Source organism: Bos indicus, chromosome 8 (assembly GCF_029378745.1).
Source record: "Bos indicus isolate NIAB-ARS_2022 breed Sahiwal x Tharparkar chromosome 8, NIAB-ARS_B.indTharparkar_mat_pri_1.0, whole genome shotgun sequence".
Taxonomy (NCBI): domain Eukaryota; kingdom Metazoa; phylum Chordata; class Mammalia; order Artiodactyla; family Bovidae; genus Bos; species Bos indicus.
Window position 1 is genome coordinate 63,137,785 of NC_091767.1, and position 24,932 is coordinate 63,162,716.

At 49.9% G+C, this 24,932-nt stretch overlaps 1 protein-coding gene across 4 annotated transcripts in view; it reads right to left on the minus strand.

Moving 5' to 3' along the window:
* Positions 1 to 3,540: 3,540 nt before the first annotated feature.
* The window catches only part of CORO2A (coronin 2A), a 68,308-nt gene continuing 46,916 nt past the window's right edge, over positions 3,541 to 24,932 (minus strand). For all 4 annotated transcript variants that reach the window (XM_070794814.1, XM_070794815.1, XM_019966263.2 and 1 more), the window contains 10 exons: positions 16,222 to 16,338; positions 15,130 to 15,279; positions 12,475 to 12,654; positions 11,653 to 11,769; positions 10,848 to 10,952; positions 10,028 to 10,124; positions 8,946 to 9,058; positions 8,529 to 8,619; positions 7,486 to 7,760; positions 3,541 to 6,465 (listed from right to left, as the gene is read on the minus strand). In XM_070794814.1, coding sequence (XP_070650915.1) covers positions 6,334 to 6,465; positions 7,486 to 7,760; positions 8,529 to 8,619; positions 8,946 to 9,058; positions 10,028 to 10,124; positions 10,848 to 10,952; positions 11,653 to 11,769; positions 12,475 to 12,654; positions 15,130 to 15,279; positions 16,222 to 16,338 — 1,377 coding nt within the window. In that variant the 3' untranslated portion in view covers positions 3,541 to 6,333. The remainder of the gene's footprint in view (positions 6,466 to 7,485; positions 7,761 to 8,528; positions 8,620 to 8,945; positions 9,059 to 10,027; positions 10,125 to 10,847; positions 10,953 to 11,652; positions 11,770 to 12,474; positions 12,655 to 15,129; positions 15,280 to 16,221; positions 16,339 to 24,932) is intronic.

Below are 24,932 nucleotides of genomic sequence, written 5' to 3' on the forward strand. Positions count from 1 at the left end.
AGGTAGGGTGGGGGAAAAGGGTACGAATTTTAAGTTACAGAACCCATCAGTTCTGGGGATCTAATGTACAGCATGGTGACTGCCATTAATAACACTATATTGTGTACTTGAAATGTGTTGAGATTGGCTCTCAAATGTTCTTCAGTTCAGTTCAGTCGCTCAGTCGTGTCCGACTCTTTGCGACCCCATGAATCGCAGCACGCCAGGCCTCCCTGTCCATCACCATCTCCTGGAGTTCACTCAGATTCATGTCCATCGAGTCAGTGATGCCATCCAGCCATCTCATCCTCTGTCGTCCCCTTCTCCTCCTGCCCCCAATCCCTCCCAGCATCAGAGTCTTTTCCAATGAGTCAACTCTTCTCATGAGGTGCCAAAGTATTGGAGTTTCAGCTTTAGCATCATTCCTTCCAAAGAACACCCAGGACCAATCTCCTGTAGGATGGACTGGTTGGATCTCCTTGCAGTCCAAGGGACTCTCAAGAGTCTTCTCCAACACCACAGTTCAAAAGCATCAATTCTTTGGCGCTCAGCTTTCTTCACAGTCCAACTCTCACATCCATACACGACTACTGGAAAAACCATAGCCTTGACTAGATGGACCTTTGTTGGCAATGTCTCTGCTTTTGAATATGCTGTCTAGGTTGGTCATAACTTTCCTTTGAAGGAGTAAGCGTCTGTTAATTTCATGGCTGCAGTCACCATCTACAGTGATTTTGGAGCCCCCCAAAATAAAGTCTGACACTGTTTCCACTGTTTCCCCATCTATTTCCCATGAAGTGATGGGACCAGATGCCATGATCTTAGTTTTCTGAATGTTGAGCTTTAAGCCAACTTTTTCACTCTCCTCTTTCACTTTCATCAAGAAGTTTTTAGTTCCTCTTCACTTTCTGCCATAAGGGTGGTGTCATCTGCATATCTGAGGTTATTGATATTTCTCCTAGCAATCTTGATTCCAGCTTGTGCTTCTTCCAGCCCAGCATTTCTCATGATGTACTCTGCATAGAAGTTAAATAAGCAGGGTGACAATATACAGCCTCGATGTACTCCTTTTCCTATTTGGAACCAGTCTGTTATTCCATGTCCAGTTCTAACTGTTGCTTCCTGACCTGCATATAAGTTTCTCAAGAGGCAGGTCAGGTGGTCTGGTATTCCCATCTCTTTCAGAATTTTCCACAGTTTATTGTTCTTACCATGCACAAAAATGGTAATGTGAGGTGATGGATGTGTTAATTAACTTGATAGTGATGACCAATTCACAATATATTTATATATTAAGTCATTATCTTGTACACCTCAAGAAATCACAAGCAACATAAATATATACAATTTTGTCAATCACACCTCAATAAAGCTACAGGAAAAAAGTCTCAGCTCCTGCCTACAAGGTCCTTGCCTCTTTAACATTTAAAAATTTTTTATTATTTATTTGGTTGTTCTGGGTCCTCATTACTGCATGTAGACTTCTCTTGCTGTGCCTTCTCTTGAGGTGGAGCACGGGCGCTAGGGCACACGGGCTCAGTAGTTGTGGCACATGGGCTTCGTTGCCCCATGGCATGTGAGAATCTTCCAGAATCAGGATTGAACCTATAGCAGGCAGATTCTTACCCTCTGGACCACTAGGGAAGTCCCCCTTGGCTCTTAATACCCATGACCTGTCTATGCTACCCTTTGCTTGTTTCCAGACCAGGGAGTAGGTACTTTTCTCTGTGTGGAACACTGTTTTCCTCAAATGCCCTTTGCCTTGTTTACTCCTATTTATCCTTCAGGTTTCTGCCTGAATATCGTTTCCTCCAGGAAGCCTTCCTTGCTTCCCCTCCAAGAGCAGCCTGCAATGTCCCCTACCTTGGCCCTCCCTTTCCTTCCAACCACAACAGAGGACTCTTTGGAGGCCAGGAACGAAATCTGTATTGCCTGTTTCCCAGGGTGGTTTCTGGCCCAAACAAGTAGGTGTTGTTGTTGTTGTTGTTTGTTGTTTAGTTGCTAAGTCGGGTCTGACTCTTTGCAACTCCCATGGACTATAGTCCACCAGGCTCCCCTGTCCAGGGGATTTCCCAAGCAAGAATACTGAAGTGGATTGCCACTTCCTCCTCCAGGGGGATCTTCCTGACCCAGGGACTGAACCTATGTACTTCCCTGGTGGCTCAGACGGTAAAGTGTCTGCCTACAATGTGGGAGACCTGGGTTCGATTCCTGGGTTGGGAAGATCCTCTGGAGAAGGAAATGGCAACCCACTCCAGTACTCTTGCCTGGAAAATTCTGTGGACGGAGGAGCCTGGTAGTCTACAATCCACGGGGTCACAAAGAGTCGGACACGACTGAGCGACTAAACTTTCCAAACTTTCTCCTGCATTAGCAGACGGATTCTGTACCTCTGAGCCACCAGGGAAGTCCCACCTGTCCTGTAGTCTCCCATAATTCCCCATCTACCAGTCTCAATATCACAACATGGTTAACACAGGGATTCTCTACATAACCTTGCACTTGGTTCCTGGAAGGCCAAGATCACATTTCTTCATTTCTGCACCTCTAAGTCCTTGTGCATGCAGATGGCTCTCAGCAAAAGTTGGTTGTTTGAAAGAATGAAAGGATTTATTTTGGCTGTAGGAAACAGTTTCTGAGGCTGTTGGCTTAGCTGATTCTAAACTCTGAGAAAGCAGTGACTGTCTTGCCTACCTGATATTATTCCCAGCACTTTGCCTGGAACCTGGCACTTAGTGGCTAAGTACAAGGGCAGATGAGAATTCCAGGGAGAGCCCATTCAGTATAAGGAGAAGCACTCCATGTTGCCAGAAGTGGGTGAACCTCACTGGTCCTCTTTCCTCTGGACTATGGGGGGCAATTGGCGCTACTCATCACATCTCCCTGAAACACACTTTTCTCTAACCTTCCAAGATCCCACATCCCCTGGATTTCCTTGCACCCATAGCCACTCCTCTGATGTCATCTCATCCTCCTCAATCTCAAACTGTCCAAAGAGCTCATAGTCATCTCTGCAGGACACGCCCTAGGCACTGCACCTCTCCATCCAACTGCTTTCCTGGCTTTTCAAAACAGATCTCTCCTGCATCTGTCCCTACAAAATATACTCCTCTCCCAGGCTCCCTCCAAAAGTTCACTGTATGCCATCTTGCTTTCACAAAAGACCTACATTAGTATTTGTTTTCACTAACAGAAAACTGAAGCGGATTTTCCCTTTTATTAAAAAAAAAAGGGGCAAAAAAGCAAAAAAAAGAAATTCAGCATTTGTTTTGCGGAGTTATTATAGAGGCATCAGGCACCTCCTAGCATCCCAGGCAGTGAGTGTGGCACTGGCAAACTCCTTCTGCGGGAATGACACTCAGCATTCTTAACATTAAGCTGTCTCAGCTTTGAACTGTGTCTGTGAACATCTGTGCTTCGCCTTGACTTATTTTGCATTAAGATAATTGCTTCTTCACTTTTTAGCCATTTTGGCTTATGAAAGGTTTCATGAGCACCTTCTACATTCAGATAGCGAGGGAAACCTGTATTTGTGAAACAAGTCAAGGAAAACTCCATATATTAAAATGTATAGGCAGATGTTTATTATTTTGTTACCTTCTTTCCATTGCACAATTCCACATCTATTTATTTTCACTTTTAGTTTTTTTTTTTTATAAAGGTACAAGGAATTTCAGAAACAATATTAAAATAATCAAAGGATTTCAGGCACGGTTTTGTATTAAAAGCATAGCTCAATTTCTGATTTCCTGCTTCCCTCTATGATACAATCTCAAATGATTGTAGATACACCCCAGAGCTCACCTCCCAGTGCTGTCTTCACTCTCAGAAAGTTCCTGAGTCAATAGTCGGGGGTTCTTAGGGTATGGAGTAAGGAGATGAGTACACAGTCTGCTTGTCCTGAGCCTGAGGGCCCTGCAAATGCTGGGCAAGTCCTACTTCATCAGCCAAGAACAAAAACAATTTTTAAAAAATGGCTTAAAAAAATATCTGATAAAAATTACCTATCTCTCTCCCTTGCTGTGAAATAATTTAAATAATTTATTGTAGATGTAAAAAATAAAGGAAAAGAAGTTTGTTCATGGATGCCTTCATATTGTTTTTAAGCACGAGGTATGGGTCCCTTAGGGGTGGGGAGAGCTTGAGCAGGAAGGCTCCGTGTGGAGGAGGCATGTGGGCAGCTCCCCAGACAGGACCTCACCTTCCTGCCTTTCAGCTTGTGCCTTGGGCTTGATGATTCTTCATTCTCTGAGGCTAGGTATTCCCTTTTGAACTTGGGGATAGCAGAGCCTAGCTCACCTGTTTAGAGTAGGATGGGTCAGTGAGTGGGGTGAGAGGGCTTTGTAAACTGTGAAGTGCTGGTCACAGATGAGGTGGGGGGAGATAACCCCATTCAGTGGAGCTCTGCTTCCCCGACAATGCCTGAGATTCGGCCTTTGGCAAGCTTGGCAGGACCCAGCAACTTAGTAAACATGACAGGGAACGTGGGCATGTGGTGTGTGTGTGGGCAAATGAGGGGACTCAGCCATGGCAAGGGGAGGGGGCCATCAGGAGCACACAGCCTTCATCGTGCTGCAGTCAGGGGTCCCAGAGACCCCCAGGATGATGTTTCTTACTTTTTAGGAGCTTTCAGCGTGGACTTAGAAGATGGGGTTGGAGTCCCAGATCCTGTCTGGCGCTCACTATCCTCATCTTCACTGAAAATAGGTACAGATGCACCAGTCCACTGGGTCTCTGTCCTGTGTTGCAGAATCATCTGGGAACTTAAAAAACATATACCAGGCCAGGCCCTACTCTGGAGATTCTCCATCAGTGGTCTGGGGTTGGGCCTGTACATCTGTAGTTCCTGAAGGCTCCCCAAAGGAATTCAAAGGTACAGCCTGGGTTGAAACATACCAGGCCTGAGTTGCCTCCTGCAGTTCCCATCTTAGTTCCAGGATCACCCTGTGCTTTGGGCAAAACTCATGGCTGGCACAGCCTTGGTAAGGAGGGGCACATTTAACTTCCAGCATTCCCTGCCTCTAGCTGCATTGTTGTACTGACCACTGTGAGAGAGAGCACCTTAGAGAAAGGGCTTAGAATACACAATAGAGAGACACAGAAAAACTGCCAGTTTGGAAGGGAAGTCAGGGTCATCTGGTTCCAGTTCCTTGCCCACTACAGTCATCCCTCCCCAGAAGCCCTCCTGGGTGGGTGCCGATGGGGCTCTCCTGCCACACTTCCAGGGCGCAGGCTCCCCACCTCCTGAGGACCTCTTCTGTTACCTTGGGCTGAACTCTACCTACATCATCCTGGAGGAGGCAGGCTCTATGACCTCAGGGCTTTGGTGGTGGCAGTCAGTGGTCACGGGCACCACTCTGCTGTCTGCATCCCCGCCTAAGGGACAGTGTCTACACATATTTGGCTAATTCTGGTTGAAGGGAGAGAGGATGGCCTTCTGTCTGTGTTCCACCATTAGGCGGAACCTTGACTTACTTCCTGGAAATTAAACTTCCTCTGCCCCTATGTTGTTTGAGTTCCTGCAGCAAACCCAGATCATCACCCTGCAAAGTAGCTTTCCTCAGGTCAAGGCCAAGGTTTTTTCATCTCAGGTGGCAGATCCTCTAAAGGACAGCACATTCCAGGGGCCTCCTTGCTCAGATGGAGAAAGTGAGACCAGAGAGCGAATGACTTCTGAGAGGTCACAGAGCAAGTCAGGGGCACAGATGAGGCCAGAACCAATGGATTCCTGCCCTGTGGGCTGAGAACCGCACACGTGCTGCCTCACAAACAGCAGATAGACCCAGGAGACCAGGAGCTCAGCCCAGCCCAGCCATGGATTCTCTGGGGATCTTGATTACTTGCCTGTCTCTGGGCCTCAGTTTCCCCACCTATGAAATAAAGAAGCTGGACCATGCCACTTCTTCGCAAACTTCTAATTTTTAGTAGGAGAATTATGTATTCCATAAAAGCCAATGTTACAAAACAAAACAGCCCTCCTGGCTTAATCTTCCCCACCCTGCCTTGCTATGAACCACAGCTTGAAAACCAGAGGCAGCTTCACCTCCTAGGTCCTTCCAGCTCTAACTTTGTACAGCATTGTTTTCCCCTTGAGAAATTATCGTGGACCCTTCAAAACAAGTAAACCGAAGGCAAGGTATCATCTAAAAAGAGTCAATTCAGACACCATTGTTTTAAGAAGGCAAATGGAAAATCGGCAGCAGGTCCCACTGGAATCTTTCAGCGACGAAGAGTTTCATTTCTGGTAAAAAATATAGAAATAGTAGCTGTTCTCGGAGGACCTGTGGTTTGATTCTGGACCTCCTCATGGAGCCGACTGGTGTCCCTGAGGGCGAGGAGGGCAGAGGACTCTGTTCAGAGCCTCGGTGAGTTCATACGCAAGTTTCTGATCTCCAGTTCCAACTGTTTGGCCTGGACCTCCCGCTGGGTCACCAGCTCCCGGAGCCTTCGGATCTCGTCTTGTTGCCGATAGAACATCTGCAGCAGCTGGGAGAGCACAGAGCAGAGCGGAGGGTCACTGGGCTGTCCTGGGATGCAAGGGTGCAGGACCCCAGCAGAAAGCACTGACATTGCCCCTTTGTCACTCAGAAAGGGGGGTGATGATATGAACATGGCTGAGACTTGAGGGCACAGCCACAGTAGATCTTTTATAAAAACCTTGTTTTCTTCACCCAGGAAATGAAATTCAAAAAAGAACTGACGTTTCAGGTATTTGTTTCCTTAGATTTCCCCACGGGTGGAGAAAAGGGTACTTGACCCTGAAGTTCTAGAGACTGGAGTTTTCACCACCACTAACCTGTGTGACCTTGGACAGGTTACTTACCCCTCTGAATTTCAGTTTCTTCCCCTGGAAACTGGGGGTCAGAAAACTAACCTCAGCATTATTACAATTGCTGCCAGTGTACAGGATGGCACTAGATGTTGGGTGTTTCCCCTAAGGATCTCTGTTATTCCACTGAATGCTGACAACACCCCATGAGGGCGGGAAGTAGTATTAATGCTCCCACGTCACCACTGTGGAAACTGAGGCTGGGGGGGATTCAGCCCCTGAGTCCCAGAATTAGCGCTCAGGAGAGCCAGACTCAGAATCCCTCCATGAGACACCAGCCCTTGTATCTGTTAGCTGCTACCTACTCTCGGGGCTGTTGAGAAAACACAATCAGATGATGCGAGTGCCTATCTAACTGGGACCCGGCACATGGTGGGCACTTAATAAAAGTTGAGTCTAAGAGCACAGAAAATCCTAGAGAGTCAGAACCGGAAGGGACTTTAATATCCAAGTCAAGCCCTTGTCTTTTTACAGATGGTTCCTCACCATCTGTAAGTAAACCCACCATATCTTGGCATGTGGGTGGTGCTCATGACCTGCTTGTTAAGTGAACCAGCAAGGTGAGTTAAGTGGCCAGGCCAGGCCACACCGTGGGTCATTTTTCTCACCCTCACTTTCTCCCTCCCCTCCCCAGCTGCTCCCCTCCCTTGGTAGACCCAGCCCCGCCATGTTCGCACCTCGTTCTCTGTCTTTGGTGGGGGGCATTCGAAGATGTCAAAGCCATCTGAGAGCCAGGTTTTCTTCTCCTCCTGTCTGTGTTCTGCCGCCCACCTTGGCGCCTTCTCCTCTAGTAGGGAGAAGGGCCTCCGGCCATCCTCTGCAACCAGGCTTTCTGTCTGGTTGAAGAGATGAGGCGAGGTGGGGGCCGTGGGCATGGAGAGGGTTCTCTCTGAGGGTAGAGGCTGCGGGCTCAGAGGCTCGGCACCAGGCCTAAGGGACATCAGGACGGGCTCTGGGAGGGAAGCAGAGGGCTGTGAGAGGCTGGAGAGCCCCTGAACAGACGGGCCTGAGGGGTGCTGACACACACGGAGCCGCACACAGACACAAAGATACATGCCACACGGGTGGCCCCATGCAGACAGGCACAAGCCCACAGGCTAGAGCAGAGTGCAAATGTACACTCATGTGATAAAGCGAGGCTTGGTTTGCAGGGGCTGCCCCAGAACACCATGAGCTCCTCCTGCCTGTGCTGCACTCTGCCATCTACCAGTTCACGAATTCTCCCAACACCCGCCTCCCACTGTGCAGGCCCTTGTGTTGGCAGACCCAGGAGGGAGGGTCAGGGCAGGCAGAGGGGCAGAAGGGCCCGGGAAGGGGCCACTGCCTACAGGGTCTCTGGGGTTAAAGAGTAATTGCAGAAGTGGTGGGAGGATGGGCAGGGGATCCAGCTGGGACTGTCCAGTCACTCTGCATAGTCCAGGGTATAAAGACATTTCCCATGGAGCAAAATTCCTTGAACTGGGGAGAGTTTCCTGAGCCATTGGGGGCAAGCCCCTTCCTGCCTCGATCCGCATATATGCATCCTAATGGCCAGAGTCTCACCAACTGGACCCCCAGGAAAGGCCCCTAGTTGCTCTTAACCAACTGTCAACCACCAATCCTCTGGGGTTATGGGTTATGGGAAGACACAAATATCAGCCAGACCCTCTCAGCCACTTGGGGCCACTGGACACTCCAGTGTCCCCCACATTCACCTGGGCCTTTTCTCTGCCTTCCTCACCTTTATTCATCCCACTGAGCCACTCCTGGGCTGTCAGAGAGGGCTGGGCACTGGCCGTGGGCGGGTAGATGTCCTCTTGGTAAGATTCTGACTGCAGGAGCAATCAGGACAGTGAGAGTGGGGATGGTTGGGGGAACCTCTTAGAGAGCCTGGGGTGCAGACTCTCCCCCCGACCCCTGTGAGTGGAGGAAACTGAGGCCCAGAGCGAAGGCACGTGCCCCAGGTCGCGGAGTGACTCAAGAGCAGCAGTAGCGGGGAGGGCACACTGCCCATGAGAAAGGCTTCCCTTTGAGGGGAGGCCATCAGCCTCCCGGTGGATCCCCAGGGGGATGGGCTCCAGGCTCCAGGCTCCAGGTCCCAGGCTCCTCCTCCTCCAGGAGGGGTTCCTCCCTTGGAGATGGCTCCTACCGCCCTTACCCGTCGGGGTACAATCATGGATACGGGCTCGATGAGGCTTTTGGTTGTGATCAACTTGTAGAAACGGAAGATCTCACAGGAGGACACGTCGAGACCTCTCTTTGGCATAACACCTGTGGGTAGATGACGGAAGAGGGCCAAGGGATTCCTCAGCTGGGGCCTGGGGCAGCAGGGCCCCAGGGTGAGTGGCAAAGCCAGGCTGCACACCTGGATGTGAACAGAGACCACCCTCCTCCCACTGTTCTTCCCTCAACAAAGCGTCCTACATTGGGTCAGGCCCTGTGCTGGGGAAATGGGGTTGGAACCATCAGACTTTGCCTCCCATCTTCAAGGATTTTAGCCAGACTTTTACAGGAAGTGTGCTCTGCTCTAGGCCTTCCATCACTATCCCCACAGCTCCCAACCCAGACGGTCTTTATAAAAAAAAAAAAATGTATTTATTTAAGTTGTGCCACTTTAAAAAAAAATTTAGGTTGCACTGAGTCTCAATTGCAGCATATGGACACTTAGTTGCGGCATGGGGGGCCCAACCAGGGATTGAACCCAGGCCCCCTGCATTGGGAGTGTGGAGCGTGACCTGCTGGACCACCAGGGAATTCCCCTAGATGCCCTTAATACAGCGACTCCAGCTTCCCTTTGATTAATGTCAGCACGCTCTTATCTTTCTCCATTTACTTTTAATCTAGCTGTGTCTTTATGTATAAGTGGGTTTCTTGTAGAGGGCGCAGAGCTGCATCCTGTCTTGTTTTGCTTCTTACCCCTAAACATACTTAAAAACTAGGGCCTCTCTTAGGTCAGTGTCCCCCATCTTCTTGCTACTGTTGTAACTGCTCAACTTTCAGCTACGACACCTTCATACTCTCCCCATGCCTTGCTCGGCTTCCCTTTTGGCTCCTCAGGTCTTGCCTCCTCCAGGAAGCCGTCCCTGGCTTCTTCCTGCGTGCTCCCAGAGAACATCCCACATACCTCAAGTAGAGCTCCCATTGACTCAGAGTGTTGACCTGCGCTGCTTTTAGGGTGGGTCCTGCAGCTGACTCATCCCTATCTCCCAGGCCCCCGTGGCCTCCGTGTCCCACACTCACCAATCCCCTTCTGTGGATTATAGGAGTGGTATTCCGTCAGGTAGTTCAGGTGAGGTTTGTTGGCACTGATCTCATAGTAGTGGATGTTCCTGTCTCCCTGCGGGAGAGAGGGTACCATTCAGGGCCGGGTCCCGCAAGCCCCCTGCCTGGCCCCACTGCCACACCTCAGAAACCTGATGCTCACTATGAGTGATGAGTCGGCAGAGCCACCTCACACAGGGCACACCAGGGAACGGTCACCAAGGCAGCAGGGGGTCCTCACTTTAACACTCAATCCCCCCAACCATGACCCAAAGCCCACCCGTGTGTCTCCAAGGCAGAGGCTTGGGGAGCACAGACCTGAACCCCACTCCATCCAAGAGCTGCACACGAAGGTCAAAAGTGCAGTGTCCTGAGACGATCCAGTGGGTCTTACCCCTGGGGCACTTCGGGTTGTCATTGTCATAATGACTGGGTGGGCGGGTGGCTGCTGTGCCTGACACTGGGGTGAGGGGCCAGGGATGCCGAGTACAGGACAGTCCTACCCGGTGAAGACCCCCTCTGCCCAAATTCGAAGGTGCCCCTGCCAAGAAACACCAACTGGTCCCTCCTCATCTGGACCCAGAATTGCGGGGTGAGGGGGCGGTCAACTAGCTCAGGGTGTCCGGCCAAAGCCCTGGCCCCAGGTGTTCCTGTGGAGCCAGGAAGGTGGGAGAGGGCTGGGGGCTCACCACAGGGGTAGAGGATCCAGCCACTCTTGCCTGGCCCTGCCCCTGCCTTGCACTCCAAGGGCCCCAGGCCAGTGGGACCAGGCAGCGCCTCCCTCCTGTGCCAGACTGACCTTTCCCACCACGTAGAGCATGTTGGTGTCCGCATCATAGAAGGGAAATAGCACACCTGAGGAGCCATCGAGGTCCACCTCTGTGACAGGCACAGAGAGGTCATCCTGCAAAGGAAGGAAGACCAGGAAGGCCTGTGGGTCACTCATTGAGGACCTTGGTGGTGCTAACATAAGAATTCCTGCCCCAGGGCTCTGTGTGTGTGTATGTGTGTATGTGTGTGTGAGAGACAGACCACCTCCTTTTGCCTTGCTGGCATTTTGCCTTTAACAAATCACTTCTCATATGCATGATGTCATTCCAGCCTTCGTCCTCCTGTATTATATCTACTATGAGGCAAAGAGATTCAGAGATAGAGAAGTCTGTTCAACTCTGGACAAGAGCTCCTTGAAATCAATACTACTTGGCCCGGTCTTCACCCCCTTCCTCACCCCCACCCACGTTGAACAGGCAGCTCTTCTTGTTCACATGCCTCCCTATTTCATCCTAAGTCCTTGCTCCAGCTGTTCCTCCCATCCAGAAGGCCCTTTGCTTCTCCCACCCAACCCCGAGTCCTGGTCCCAGGCCCAGCCACCTCCCCTCCCTGACATCAAGGCTTCTCCTAAGTCCTAACCCCTCCCCCTCCTCGAATGACTAGATGCACAAGGTCTGGGTGAGTGCCATCAGGCTGCTGGCACCTCCCTGGTTGTCATCAATCAGTTTGGTCAGTGAGCGAATGCATGAATGAACAGATGAAGCAGCACTCGGCTAAGGGGTGCTGGGGAGGGTGCAGCGAGGGGCATTGGTAGGGCTGCTCTGGTGACTCACCTGGTCCCAAAGAGCCATCTGCCGGTTGTTCCACCGGGATGTGCCTGTGGACAGCAGCTTCTTCAGGTTTCCCAGAAACAGCACTTTGTTGGCCCGGTGCCCTTTATAGTTGGCTTCCTGGAGTGACATGTGTGGTCAGGGACTCCTTGGCTTCCACCCAAAATGCCTTCTTTTCTCATCCCAGCTTTGCCTGGGGGAATCCTTCCAGAGGCACCACCTCCAGGAAGCCTTCCTGGATCTTTCCCATCCACATAAAGTCTCTCCCACTATTTTTGTTGCGGGTTCTTTTTTTAAATTAAGACAGAGGCAGACTTCAGCCCAGCTCCATGTTTTTGCTAAGATTATTATTGAGCATTCACTACATGCAAGTGGGTACTGTCACCTGGGTTATTTCATTTAAACTTCCCAGAAGAAGGACTAATGTCCTATTGTTGCAGATGAGAAAATAAAGCCTCAGAGAGCAGAAAGCGCTTGTCTAAGGTCACACAGTGGATAGCAGTGGTACCTTATGGTCTCCTGACTCCATGTCATGCCTCTTAACAAAGCCAAGGCATATTGACAGCTTTGGAGTTAGACCAGGTTCAAGTCTCAGCTTTCAGTGTGGGCAAGTCCCTTAGCCTTTCTTAAGTCTTACTCTTCTCATCTGAAAAATGGGTATGATATATTCAACACCTCCCAACAGATGGGGATAACATGCATAAAGACTTTGGCTAGAACACTGACAGCATTACTGCTCTGTTCTCAGAAGCCCCTATGCTTCCCCCATGCCCACTCCACTTCTTGCTCCTCCGATCCCAAGCTGGACCCCAGCCCAGCACTAACCTGAAGGACGGTCCCTGCTCGGGGGTCTAAAACCCGAATCTTGCGGTCTTTACAGGCAGTGGCCAGCAGGCTGCCGTTGGTGTTGAAGGACATGGAAAGGATCACATCTTGGTGACAGTTAATTGTCTTCACGGGGCTCATGATTACAGACTCCTTTGAATCCAGGTTCCAGACCATCACCTGCACAGCAGAGAGCCAGCTCTGAACCCAGCCCCACCCCCAGCCCCGTCCCAGTCCCCACAGTCACACGACAGCCAGGCTGCAGTGAAACATGGTATCCCCAGAGGGAAGCCACAGATGGCAGTCTGGCCAAAAGGCCTCGGGTGAGAGGATGGATCTGCCCGCTGAAGTGGCCACGTGGCAGGAGGGGGAAGTCAGCAGTCAGGCTGTCTAGCAGTGAAAAGAAAACACCATCTGCTTGGAGCAATGAAACATCCATGCTGGGAGGACCCCAGGGAACCAGCTAATCCAGGGGGTTTCAAACAGTCATTAGCAACAGTTTCCACCGCACAGTTAATAAGGGATGCTGTGTTTAGCTGCACAGGCTGTGCAGTGCACAGCTCCAGGGCAACCCATTCCCATAGTCCAAGATGTGAACAGAGCCCCCTCGAGTTGTGTACAGATAAAACTGTACAACCATAAGCAGTGATGTAAAAGGCGCTCAGTCATGTCTGATTCTTTGCACCCTATGGACTACAAGTCCATGGAATTCTCCAGGCCAGAATACTGGAATGGGTAGCCTTTCCCTTTTCCAGGGGATCTTCCCAACCCAGGTTTCTCACATTCAGGCAGATTCTTTACCAGCTAAGCCACAAGGGAAGCCCATAAGCAGCAGCACACCCTATCTAAACAGATAACAGAGCACTTCTGATCAGAATGGGGTAGAGGACCTTTCAACCACTCCCATCCCACCCTCTTATCCATCACAGAGGCTTCTGAGGTGCCTCTGTAAAGACTTATAGAGTTGTGAAAGGAAGAGTTTAGAAGTTATGATGGCATCAACCCCATTTGTGTACAGACTGAGGCCCAGAGAAGAATAGGGACTTTCCCAGGTCACACTGCAAGTCAGAGACTGAGTGGGAACAGAATCAAGATCTCCTATGCTGTGAATTTTCTCATTCCATAGGGCCCACAGCTTGCTAACTTGACAGTCAATGAAGGAGGGTGAGGCATCTCTGAGCAGGGTCCAGCTCACCCCCTCCAGGAAGACTAATGGATTGAACACACTAATGGATTTGTCCCACACCAAAACTTATGTCTACCTGAAACCTCAGAATATGACCTTATTTGGAAATAGGGTTTTCACAGATTTAATGAGGTCTTGAGAAACCTATATGCAGGTCAGGAAGCAACAGTTAGAACTGGACATGGAACAACAGACTGGTTCCAAATAGGAAAAGGAGTACGTCAAGGCTGTATATTGTCACCCTGCTTATTTAACTTATATGCAGAGTACATCATGAGAAATGCTGGACTGGAAGAAACACAAGCTGGAATCAAGATTGCCAGGAGAAATATCAATAACCTCAGATATGCAGATGACACCACCCTTATGGCAGAAAGTGAAGAGGAACTAAAAAGCCTCTTGATGAAAGTGAAAGAGGAGAGTGAAAAAAGTTGGCTTAAAGCTCAACATTCAGAAAACTAAGATCATGACATCCCATCCCATCACTTCATGGCAAATAGATGGGGAAACAGTGGAAACAGTATCAGACTTTATTTTTAGGGGCTCCAAAATCACTGCAGATGGTGACTGCAGCCATGAAATTAAAAGACACTTATTCCTTGGAAAGAAAGTTATGACCAACCTAGATAGCATATTGAAAAGCAGAGATATTACTTTGCCAACAAAGGTCCATCTAGTCAAGGCTATGGTTTTTCCAGTAGTCATGTATGGATGTGAGAGTTGGACTGTGAAGAAAGCTGAGCGCCGAATTGATGCTTTTGAACTGCAGTGTTGGAGAAGACTCTTGAGAGTCCCTTGGACTGCAAGGAGATCCAACCAGTCCATTCTAAAGATCAGTCCTGGTGTTCTTTGGAAGGACTGATGCTAAAGCTGAAACTCCAATATTTTGGCCACCTGATGCGAAGAGTTGACTCACTGGAAAAGTCTCTGATGCTGGGAGGGATTGGGGGCAGGAGGAGAAGGGGACGACAGAGGATGAGATAGCTGGATGACACCACCGACTCGATGGACGTGAGTTTGAGTGAACTCCGGGAGTTGGTGATGGACAGGGAGGCCTGGCATGCTGCAATTCATGGGGTTGCAAAGAGTCGGACAAGACTGAGCGACTGAACTGAACTGAATTGAAAGAGGTATCAATACAAGGAGGCTATACTGGATTTGGGTGGGCCCTACAATGACCGATGTCCTTATAAGAAGAGAAGACACATAGATACACAGAGAAGAAGACAGAAGATGGAGGCAGAATGCAGTGATGCAGCTATGAACCAAGGAATGCTTGGAGCCCCTAGAAGCTAGAAGAAGCACAGAAGGACTCTTCCCTATAGCCTTTGGAGAAAGCATGGCCCTCCTAACATCTTGACTTTGGATTTCTGGCCTTCAGAACTGTGGAAATACATTTCTGTTGTCTTAACCCACCCAGTATGGTTCTATGTCAGGGGAGCCCCAGGAGACTAAATACACAAACCCACCTTGTAGTCGTAGCCGGAGCTGAAGAGGATGTTGGCAGCTGTGGGGTGCCATTCCACCAGGCCCACTTTGCGGGCGTGGCCCACCAGCTCCTTCCTGAAGGCTGTGAGATTCTTGGTCAGCAGCTGCTTGGGGATGTCCCAGATTTTAATCTGTCAGGAGAGACATAGCCCAAGGGGAGTTATTAGCTGGGGTCCCCTCGTACCCCGACAACCCTGAGCAACAACATTGGCACTGCCCCACAGAAGGGCCAGGGCAAGTCTCTCTGAATCTACCTGTCATTCAGTGGAGAGGCAGCTGGGGCTCCTCAGAGGGACAGGGGCTTTCCCAAGGTCCTCCAGCCCAAGCAGGGGCTGGAGATGAGCCCAGGCTTCTGGGAACCTGTGCTATCCTAACTGGTAGGTGAGTGGATGGGCCATAGACCTGATTCCCAGGCTGGAGATCACAGCAAGTCCACCTCTCAGCCTATAGAGAATATCCCTCAGAGTACAGTGGTCCCAAAGGCTCAGGGGAGAGCTCTGAATGCCAAGAGGAAGGGTTTATGCTATATCCTCAGGGTACTGGGAAGCCAGCGCAGTCTCTGGAGCAGGACAGGGCAGGGACAACCCCCAACCCCTTCTGTGAGAGAGGCCCCCTTGGATGGCCCAGAAGAGGAAGACTAAAGGTGAGAAGGTAGGTATTTAATGCTCCCAGTCTTATCCTTTTAAATCTTCCGTCTAAGTAAGATCTTCCTTCCCCACTGTCTATGAGATTATATGGCATAATATTTTCAAGCCACAGTAAAAAATGCCCTTCACAGCATTTTATAGTTTCCCCAGAAGATGTGCATTCCCATCAGGAAATGACACTGATCTGCATTGGATGGTTGGGAGATATTAGGCCCATTTTATAGATGGGGAGACCGAGGCCCATAGAGAGGAGGGGTGGCACCCCAAGTCCCACGGAGCCCAGAACTTCTATCTAATTCATGCCCTCCTCACACAGTGACCTCACCTTGTCAAGGATGGAGGAGTCAGGAGCGTCAGAGATGCATCCAGATGCCATTCTATCTCCCTGTACCCCAGCCCCACTCCTCTCGGGAAAGGAGCACTCACCGTGGCATCTTCAGAACAGGAGGCGATCTCAAAATCATTGAAAGGGTTCCATTTGACATCTAAGACATTCCCTCTGTGCCCGCAGACCTTTGGGTAGTGGGGGTCCAACTTTCCTGTCTGTAAAACAGTACCCAGGGAGGTTGAGGAGAGGATGCGGCTAATTCCACTTTAGCATCTGGAGGAGAGTCACTAGGGCAGCCAGCAGTCACTGAGTGGACAGGAAGATGTAGAGGGCAGAGCTAGTAGTGAATCCAGGACTTACCACTAATCCCGGTGTGATCCTGGGGGAGTCACAACACCTCTCGGAGCCTCAGGAAAATGGAGGCAGTAACAGATATTTCAGAGAGTTCGAGTGAGGGTCATAGGAGGTGAGGGATGGGAAGGGTCCAGCGCAAATGTCTAGCACACGGTAGGTGTTTAATAAAAGGACATTTCTCTTCATATACTGCTGGCAGGAATGCAGAAATGGTGCAGCCACGGAGGAAAACAGTCTGGCAGCTCCTCAAAAGGCTAAACAGAGTTACTGTATGACCCCATAATTCACTCCTAGGTACAGCCCCGAGAGAAATAAAGACATACGTCTACAAAAAAAACGGTACACCAATGTTCACAGCAGCATTATTCAAAATAGCCCAAAGGTGGAAACAACCCAAATGTCCATAAATGGATAAATGGATATATAAAACCGTAGTGTATTCATACAATGAAATATTTTTCAAAAAAGGGAATGAAGTCATGTCCAACTCTTTCCGACCCCGTGGACTATAGCCCACTAGGCCCCTCTGTCCATGGGATTCTCCAGGGAAGAGTACTGGAGTGGGTTGTCATTTCCTCCTCCAGGGGATCTTCCCAACCCAGGGATAAGAACCTGCGTCTCCTGCATTGCAGGCAGATTCTTTTATCGCTGAGCCACCCAGGAAGCCCCAGTATATTCATAAAATGAAATACGTTCAAAAAAGGGAAGGAAGTACGGGCACAGGCTACAACGTGGGTGAACACTGAAAACATCATGCTAGCTGACAGACACCAGACATAAAGAGCCACATATTGCATGATCTGCTTAGATGATCTACCAGATGTAGTTCTGCTGCTTGAGCAAAGAAGCACACTCCCTGGTACCTAGAATTCTGAACCCTGACTGATACATGTGAGAAGTCCAAGATAGCGGTAATTCCCTGGCTGTCCAGTGGTCAGGACTCTGCGTTTTCACTGCTGGGGGCCTGGGCATGTCTCAAGTTGGGGAACTAAGATCCCAGAAGCTTCTAGGTGTGACAACAATAACAAAAATCCAAAATAGTTAATCCATAGAGACTGAAAGCAGACTAGTGGTTGCCTAGGGCATGGGGAGTGACTGCTAATGGGTATGGGGTTTCTGGGGGTGACGAAGTTATTTTCAAATTAGTGGTGATGGTTACACAGCATGTGAATATCTAAAACCCACTGAATTATACAGTTAAATGGTGAATTTTACAGTATGTGAGTTATGAAAGTGAAAGTCGCTCAGTCATGTCCAGCTCTTTGCGACCCCATGGGCTATACAGTCCATGGAATTGTCTAGTCCAGAATACTGGAGTGGGTACCCTTTCCCTTCTCCAGGGGATCTTTCCAACCCAGGGATCGAACCAGGTCTCCCAGATTGCAGGTGGATTCTTTACCAGCTGAGCCACAGAGGAAGCATATGAGTTATACTTCAATTAAAAAGAAAGGGTGGGTTTTTCCTGGGGCACAGTGGTAAGAATCCACCTGCCAATGCAGGAGACACAGGTTCAATCCCTGATCCGGGAAGATCCCATATGCCATGGAGCAACTGAGGCCGCGCACGACAACTACTGAGCTGGTGCTCTAGGGCCAGGGAGCTCAAACTACTAAAGCCTGTGCACCCTTAGAGCCTGTGCCCCACAACCAGAGAAGCCACCACAATGAGGAGCCTGCGTACCGCAGCTAGAGAGTAGCCCCCATCCACCGCAGAAAAGCCTGCGCGGCAACACAGACCCAGCACAGCCAAAAATACATGAATCAAAAAAAGAAAAAAGAAAGGGCATTTCCTCCCTTCCCCTCTTTCCTGCCGAGAATTCCTGTCTAGGGGCTGGGAGGACACACAAGTTTCACAGCCCTGCAGCGGAGAACTCTTGGGTCATAAGAAAACTACACCAGTTCAAGCACAGAAGCTGGCAGCTGGCAGGGACCAACACACTGATTTTACGCATCACACTGCATGGCCCTGGCAGTACAGGGCCCAGAACGCCCTCTGCCTGCCAACGCAGACACCGCCCACATCCACTGCCCAGCCTCAGGTGTTAGAGCCCGCCCACCGGAAGGCTCCACCCTTATATCTAAGTGAAGGAGACAGGGGAGAAGAAAACTGGCTGACACCCACCCATCTGGCAGATTATTACAAGGAGCCTGGAGGACAGGCCCAGTGCAAAGTGCTGGGTGAATATGAGACGCAGTACTTGACCTCACACAATAGTCTCGGGGACATTTAAAAATGTATTTTCAAGGACAGAGTGAACTCAGGGAACACCCACAGGCTCTTCTTCCCTCACCTGCCCAACTCTGCAGAGCCTCCTGCACTCTTGTGGGATGTCCTGAGACCATGCCCAAGGGAGAGGAAGCAAAGACCAGGGACGCTCTATGGCTTTGCCTCCTAGGGCTACAGAGAGGGCAGCTGCCGTGACTACAGACATAGGACATCCTATTACTCTGGCAAACTAGGAGACAGACACGTGAGCCTCTGGTTCATGCATCTTAGCTCTGAAAACAGGCCATGGTCCCAGGCTCCCCTTCAGAAATCCTCTGCCCAATTCTGATCTCATTCCTTGGGAAAGAGTCTTAGACATCTCTCCCTAGACTGGATCCCTTCCAGGAGAGGGAACTCTATAAAGCACATTATTTGACAAATTGGGACTTGAATGGTAGATAAAAGTATTATAAAGCTCAACTGAGTGAATTTGACAATGTACTGTGGGTATGTAAGAAAAAATTCCTATTTTTAGGAAACATAGTAGTATTTAAGGATAAAGGGAAAAGATATAGGTAACTTACCATCAAAGGGTTTAGAAAATAAAAAAGTACTTTCACATACATTGGAAAAGATCCTGAGGCTGGGAAAGATTGAAGGCAATAGGAGAAAGGTGGCAGAGGATGAGATGGTTGGATAGCATCACCAACACAATGGACATTAATCTGAACAAACTCTGGGAAATAGTAAAAGAGAGGGGAGCCTGGCATGCTGCAGTCCATGGGGCTGCAAAGAAGTGGACATTGCTGAGCGACTAAACAACAACAGACATTCAGAGAGAGAGAGGGAAAATAAAAGCTTCGGATGTGTCATTTGATAGTGCTGTGTGAGGAGGTGAGCAAAAGATCAATTTCTTTCAGATGGTTTAGCCTTCTTCTTGGATGAAGAAAACGGGCCCCCGGGCAGGGAGGAGAGCAGCAAGGCAGCACCTGGAGGGAGGGCCCTGCAAAGAGATCTCTGCACCCACAGGCCCAGCTCAGGTCTCCATGGGACCATCGCTCCAGCCACTACGTCATTCTCTACTGTCCTAAAAGATGACTAATAATCTCTTCCTTGCAGGGTGATGAGGGTAAAATGACGTACTGTAGCTGAAAAGTCCAACAGTGATCTCCTATAGTAAGTGCTCAAATAAGAGCTTTTATTATATGTACATGTGTGTGTACACGCACATGCATGCGTGCTAAGTTGCTTCCGTCGTGTCCGATTCTTTGTGACCCTAGGTACTGTAGCCTGCCAGGCTACTCTGTCCATGGGATTCTCCAGACAAGAATACTGGAGTGGGTTGCCAACATACACATACATCTACGTATGTGTATATATACATGTATATATATATATATATATATATTTTTTTTTTTATAAAAGTTTTTGGTTGTGCCTCTTGGAATGAGGGATCTTAGTTCCTCCCTGACTAGAGATGGAACCCACATCCCCTGCATTGGAAGCACAGAGTCCTAACCATTGGACAGCCAGGGAAGTCCCACACATGAACACTAAAGTTGAGAAAAAAAGACTGGAAGGAAATGCATCAAACTGTTATTCATGGTTATCTCTATATGGTGAGCTAAATGGGTGTGGCTTTTTAAAAATCATCCTCTGTATCTTAAAATTTTTTTTTCTAAACTATAAAAACTGTGTAAAATTTTGCAATAAAAAGGTATTTAAGAGGGAGGTTCAAGAGGGAGGGGACGTGTATACCTATGGCTGATTCATGTTGATCTATGGCAGAAACCAACACAACATTGTAAAGCAATTATCCTTCAATTAAAAATAAATAATTTTTTTAAAAAAAGATATTTAAGACAAGACTACAGACTTTCTGAAAAGATCAGGTCCTTGCAGGATTAGCTAAAAATTTCTGATAAAACTGCAGTGTCTGAGGGGCTCTGCGATCAGGAATGGTAAAAAACACAGCAAAGCTCAACTGGCATGCACCTGTGGCAGGCATTACTAATGGATCACTGACCACCCCCACCCCCACGCCCACGCCCAGGCTGGAGGAGGAACTTGCCCAGGGTCATGGGGAAGGTGAAGGGCAGAGTTGGGCTGGAGCCCAGGGCGAGCCTGTGGCATACTCACTGTGGTCTGAGGGAGCACCAGCCCTGTCTGAGTCAGTGTCCTGACCCCCTTCCTGCACACAGCCTTTCCCTTCTCTTGGATCATTTCCTGGGCCAAAGGGCCAAAGAAGTCAGCAGCACTGTCTTTGGCTGTGGCCTACCCAGGTGCTCTCAAGGCCTTGATCTCTGCACTCTGGCCCAGGCCAAGCCCCAGTTTCTGCCCTGAGAAAGGTTTCTCGAGGGAGCTGATTGTCCCTGGCCTTGGCTGACTGGAGGCAATGTGCCCAGGAGCCCCGTTCAGACTCCAGACTCCAGCTCTGTGAGCCTCAGACTCGGAGGTACCTGAGAGCCAGGCCTGGCTCTGGTGGGCACTCCTCCCAGGCCTCCAAGAGCAGAGGCCCCAGCCCCACACAGCTTCTCTTCCTTCTTAGTGAACAAAGGATGGCAGGCGGTCCCCAGAGGCTGGTCGGCCCTGTGCCTAAGAGGGTTTCTGTGGGAGGACCCACATTAATAGACATTAGCCAGTCTGATGGGCTATTGACCAGGCTGCTAAAAGCCCTGTCAGGACAGGGATATTTATAATCCAGAGGCCATTGCTGCCTTTCAGCCCATTAGGCCAGCAGTCAGCCAAGGACAGGACTCTGATTTATGGATGTGCATGCGTGCGTGTGTGCGTGTGTGTGTGTGTGTGTGTGTGTGTGTGTGTGTGTAGGCTCTAAATGGAGGCTTCTCAGGTGGTGCTAGGGGTAAAGAACCTGCCTGCTAATGCAGATGTAAGAGATGTGGGTTCGATCCCTTAGGAAGATCCCCTGGAGGAGGGCATGGCAACCCACTCTAGTATTCTTGCCTAGAGAATCCCCATGGACAGAGGACCCTGGAGGGCTATGGTCCATAGGGTTGCAGAGAGTCGGACACGACTGAAGTGACTTAGCGCACACAGCACAGACTCTAAATCAGAGGAGACACACCTGTCCTCCTCCTAGACGCCAGGGAGCTGCTCAGCCTGGAGAGACAGCACCTCCGAGTCTCTGAGGGGCTGTCCCGGGGCAGATGGGGTGGACGGGACGGTAGGACCCAGAAGGCAGGAGCCAGGTGGGGTGGGACAGGAGAGGCTGTGGGGTTACTATCGTGACCTTAGGGCTCACAGGGAACCTGCCTCTCGGTCAGTTTCCTCATCTACAAAGTGGCAACAGTAGTAGAATCTCAGGGAGGATGTGAGGATTAAATGAGTTCATACACATACAGTGCTTAAGACTCTGTCTCGGGAATTCCCTGGTGGTCCAGTGGTTAGGACTCAGAGCTTTCACGGCCAAGGCCAGGGTTCGTTTCCTGGTCGGGAAACTAAGTTCCCACAAGCTGTGTGGCATGACCAAATGAAAAAAAAAAAAAGACTCTACCTGGTACATGGTGAGCTTTCAGGAAATTCACTAATGTAAGTTCATCAGAACTAATCACAATTACCCAGCTTTATTGTTGCTCAGTACTTTGCAGGGGCCAGGATGTACTTAGTGAGGCCAAGGTGTCCTCAGTGAATGCACTCAAGTACATTATTACATCTATAAGGAACATGTTTGCAAGTATTTTTCTTTAGGAACTATAATTTCAGGAGTCATTTATGTGCGAGGCCCTGTGCTAGGGGCTCTGCTCAATTATTTAATTTCCCTCCAGCCACCCCAGGAAGCAGTGCAAGAATCCCCATTGAGAACGCAGAAGCTGGGGATAGCAAGGGTTGATAATCAGAGCCACTCCAACCACGGCAGAGCCGTGAGAACTGGGAATGCTTTCTCTCACTCATGGTCTGTCTCTTGCTATCCTCACACCATAGTTATCATCACATCATGCAGGCCTTTCAGTGAGGACCTACTATGTGCCAGATCTTATGTCCCATGCAAGTGGCGGCAGAAAATGAATTACTCATGATCTGTGCCCTCCAGGAGCCACCAACTTGTGGAGGAGGCAAGATATAGTTGTACTCAGGGCTCATAGGCAGAAGAAATGCCCTGGGGGGTCAATCAAAGAAGGCTTCTTGGAGGAGGATGCCTTTGAATTGGGGCTTAAAGGCTTTGACCAAACTAGGATGAAGGGGAAGCACTGCAAGTCAGAAAGGCTGGGCCATACACAGATAGGTTTCAAGCAGAGAGATTGTAAAGCAAACAGGAGGAAAGGTAGACTAATGGGTAGGAAGGTAGAGAAGTCCAGACAAGAGGGGACAGGTCACCTTGCATAGAAAGAGATGCACATGGAGAGATGGACAAGTGGACAGATGAGATGTGTCCTAACTAGAGTTGGTGAGACTTAGAGCGCTGCCCAGAGGAAACAGCTGAGCAGGGAAAAGATGACAGGAGTGTTCCCTAATCTTGCGAATACACGTGCTGCTAAAATGCAAATCATGTTCCCAGGAAGATTTAGGGAATGCATCATTCATCAGTCCTCCTCTCACATGCACAGATGAGCCTGGGGAGGGTCCACTGTAGAAGCCCACACCCAGGGCTGGAAGTGGTGAACAGTGGAGGCTATCTGGTAACCTAGCTTGGTCACCTCCAGAGGTGGGGAGCCCATGTCCCTGCTAGGTGGCTTATTTCACTTTCAGACCTTGTTACAAACTGTGAGCAAACACTTCTTACTCGGAACTTAGTATAGCCTCCCTGTGGCCCTCCCTACTCCCCTTACTCTCCACTTCTGGTTCCAGCTCTGTCCTTTGGACCCCAAAGGACACCTCCACCCCACGCCACCTCCCTGGTCCCAGGCCAGCTCTGTTCCAGGCTGAAGAGACTCTTAGAACTGGAAGAGACTTTCTCCCCCAAAGAAAAACAGTAAAACAGTCTAGCACACACCCTGCATCTCTACATTTCTAGAAGGGGAACCTGAGTATGGAGGGAACAGGTGTATGCTGTGGAGGGCTCTGAGGCTTACAGCGTCAGCTGGGATGTGGATCAAGAGTTCTGGTGAGAAAGGCAGGACTTTGTGTGCAGGCAATGGGAGAGGGGGTGGGTCCTAGGAATGACATGGCATGACACAGGCTTAAGCAGGGTCTGGCTGGCCTTCAAGAGCACAGCAGTGAAGTGCTCCCCTCCCCCTGCTCCCAGGCACCTGTTCACCATGCGTCCCTTTGGCCCCCCAAGCCCATGCCCTCCTCTGGCCTGGTCTACTCCCAGCGGTGCTGCAGGGCTTGACCCCAGAGCTCTGCCTGTTCTTACTGGCATTCTTCCCTACCTCCACACCTCATAGCAAAGTCCACCTCCCATCTGATCAGGTGGGTCTGCCATAGGCCTGGTGCCAGGGTCCAAAGCCCAACCTGGCATGTCCCCCAGGCTCAGGGCGGGCATGTCCCCAGACCTCCCCACTGAGCCTTTGTTCCCTGAGCGCAGCCCTTGGTTGCCTAGGCTGCCAGCGCCACCCTGCAATGGGTTCACCCTGGGTCACAGGGTGGAAGAAAGGGACTGTGGAGTCACTCCCTTCGGGACACCTGACACCACATGGGGCAGCCTGGCCCTTCTGAGAATAAATCCCATACATGGTGGTAAAGCCAGGAATCTTCCAATCCTGTGCTAAAATAAGGAGTTCGCTAGCTTGTCCCTTCCTTTCTTCCTTTACTGACGTTCTCTGTGCCTGGATGGGACTTAAACCCTGGTAACTGACAAGGAACCGATGTAAACCAGAGCCAAAACTCAGGCGTGCAGGTCGGCTGAATGAGAGTGGGGCCCCAAGACCATGTCCAGGTCTGGGTCCACACCGTTCCTGCTCAGGGTCCTTCAGACAGTCAGCTCCCTGAGCCTCGGCATCCTTATCCATATAATGGGGCAATACGTCCCATAAAACGGGCTAATAAAGGTGCAGTGTAAGCTCTGGTCCTGCTGACCACATGGAAAAGGGCCTGCAGGCCTGTCTGCCCAGGTAAGCACGGCACCATGGGACCAGCAAGGGTCCTTTTCCTCTCTCAGCCTCTCCCTCCTGCTCCGTCACACTGGATGTGGTTACTTAAGAAAATGTCAACCAGATGCAATGTGTGGACCTTCTTGATGCTGATTCAAACAAACCAGGAGCAAAGAGGCATTTATGAGGCAATCAGGGGCTTTTTCACATAATAGGAAATTGCTGTGATCCTGGCATTGTGGTTATGCCAGAAAAACCAC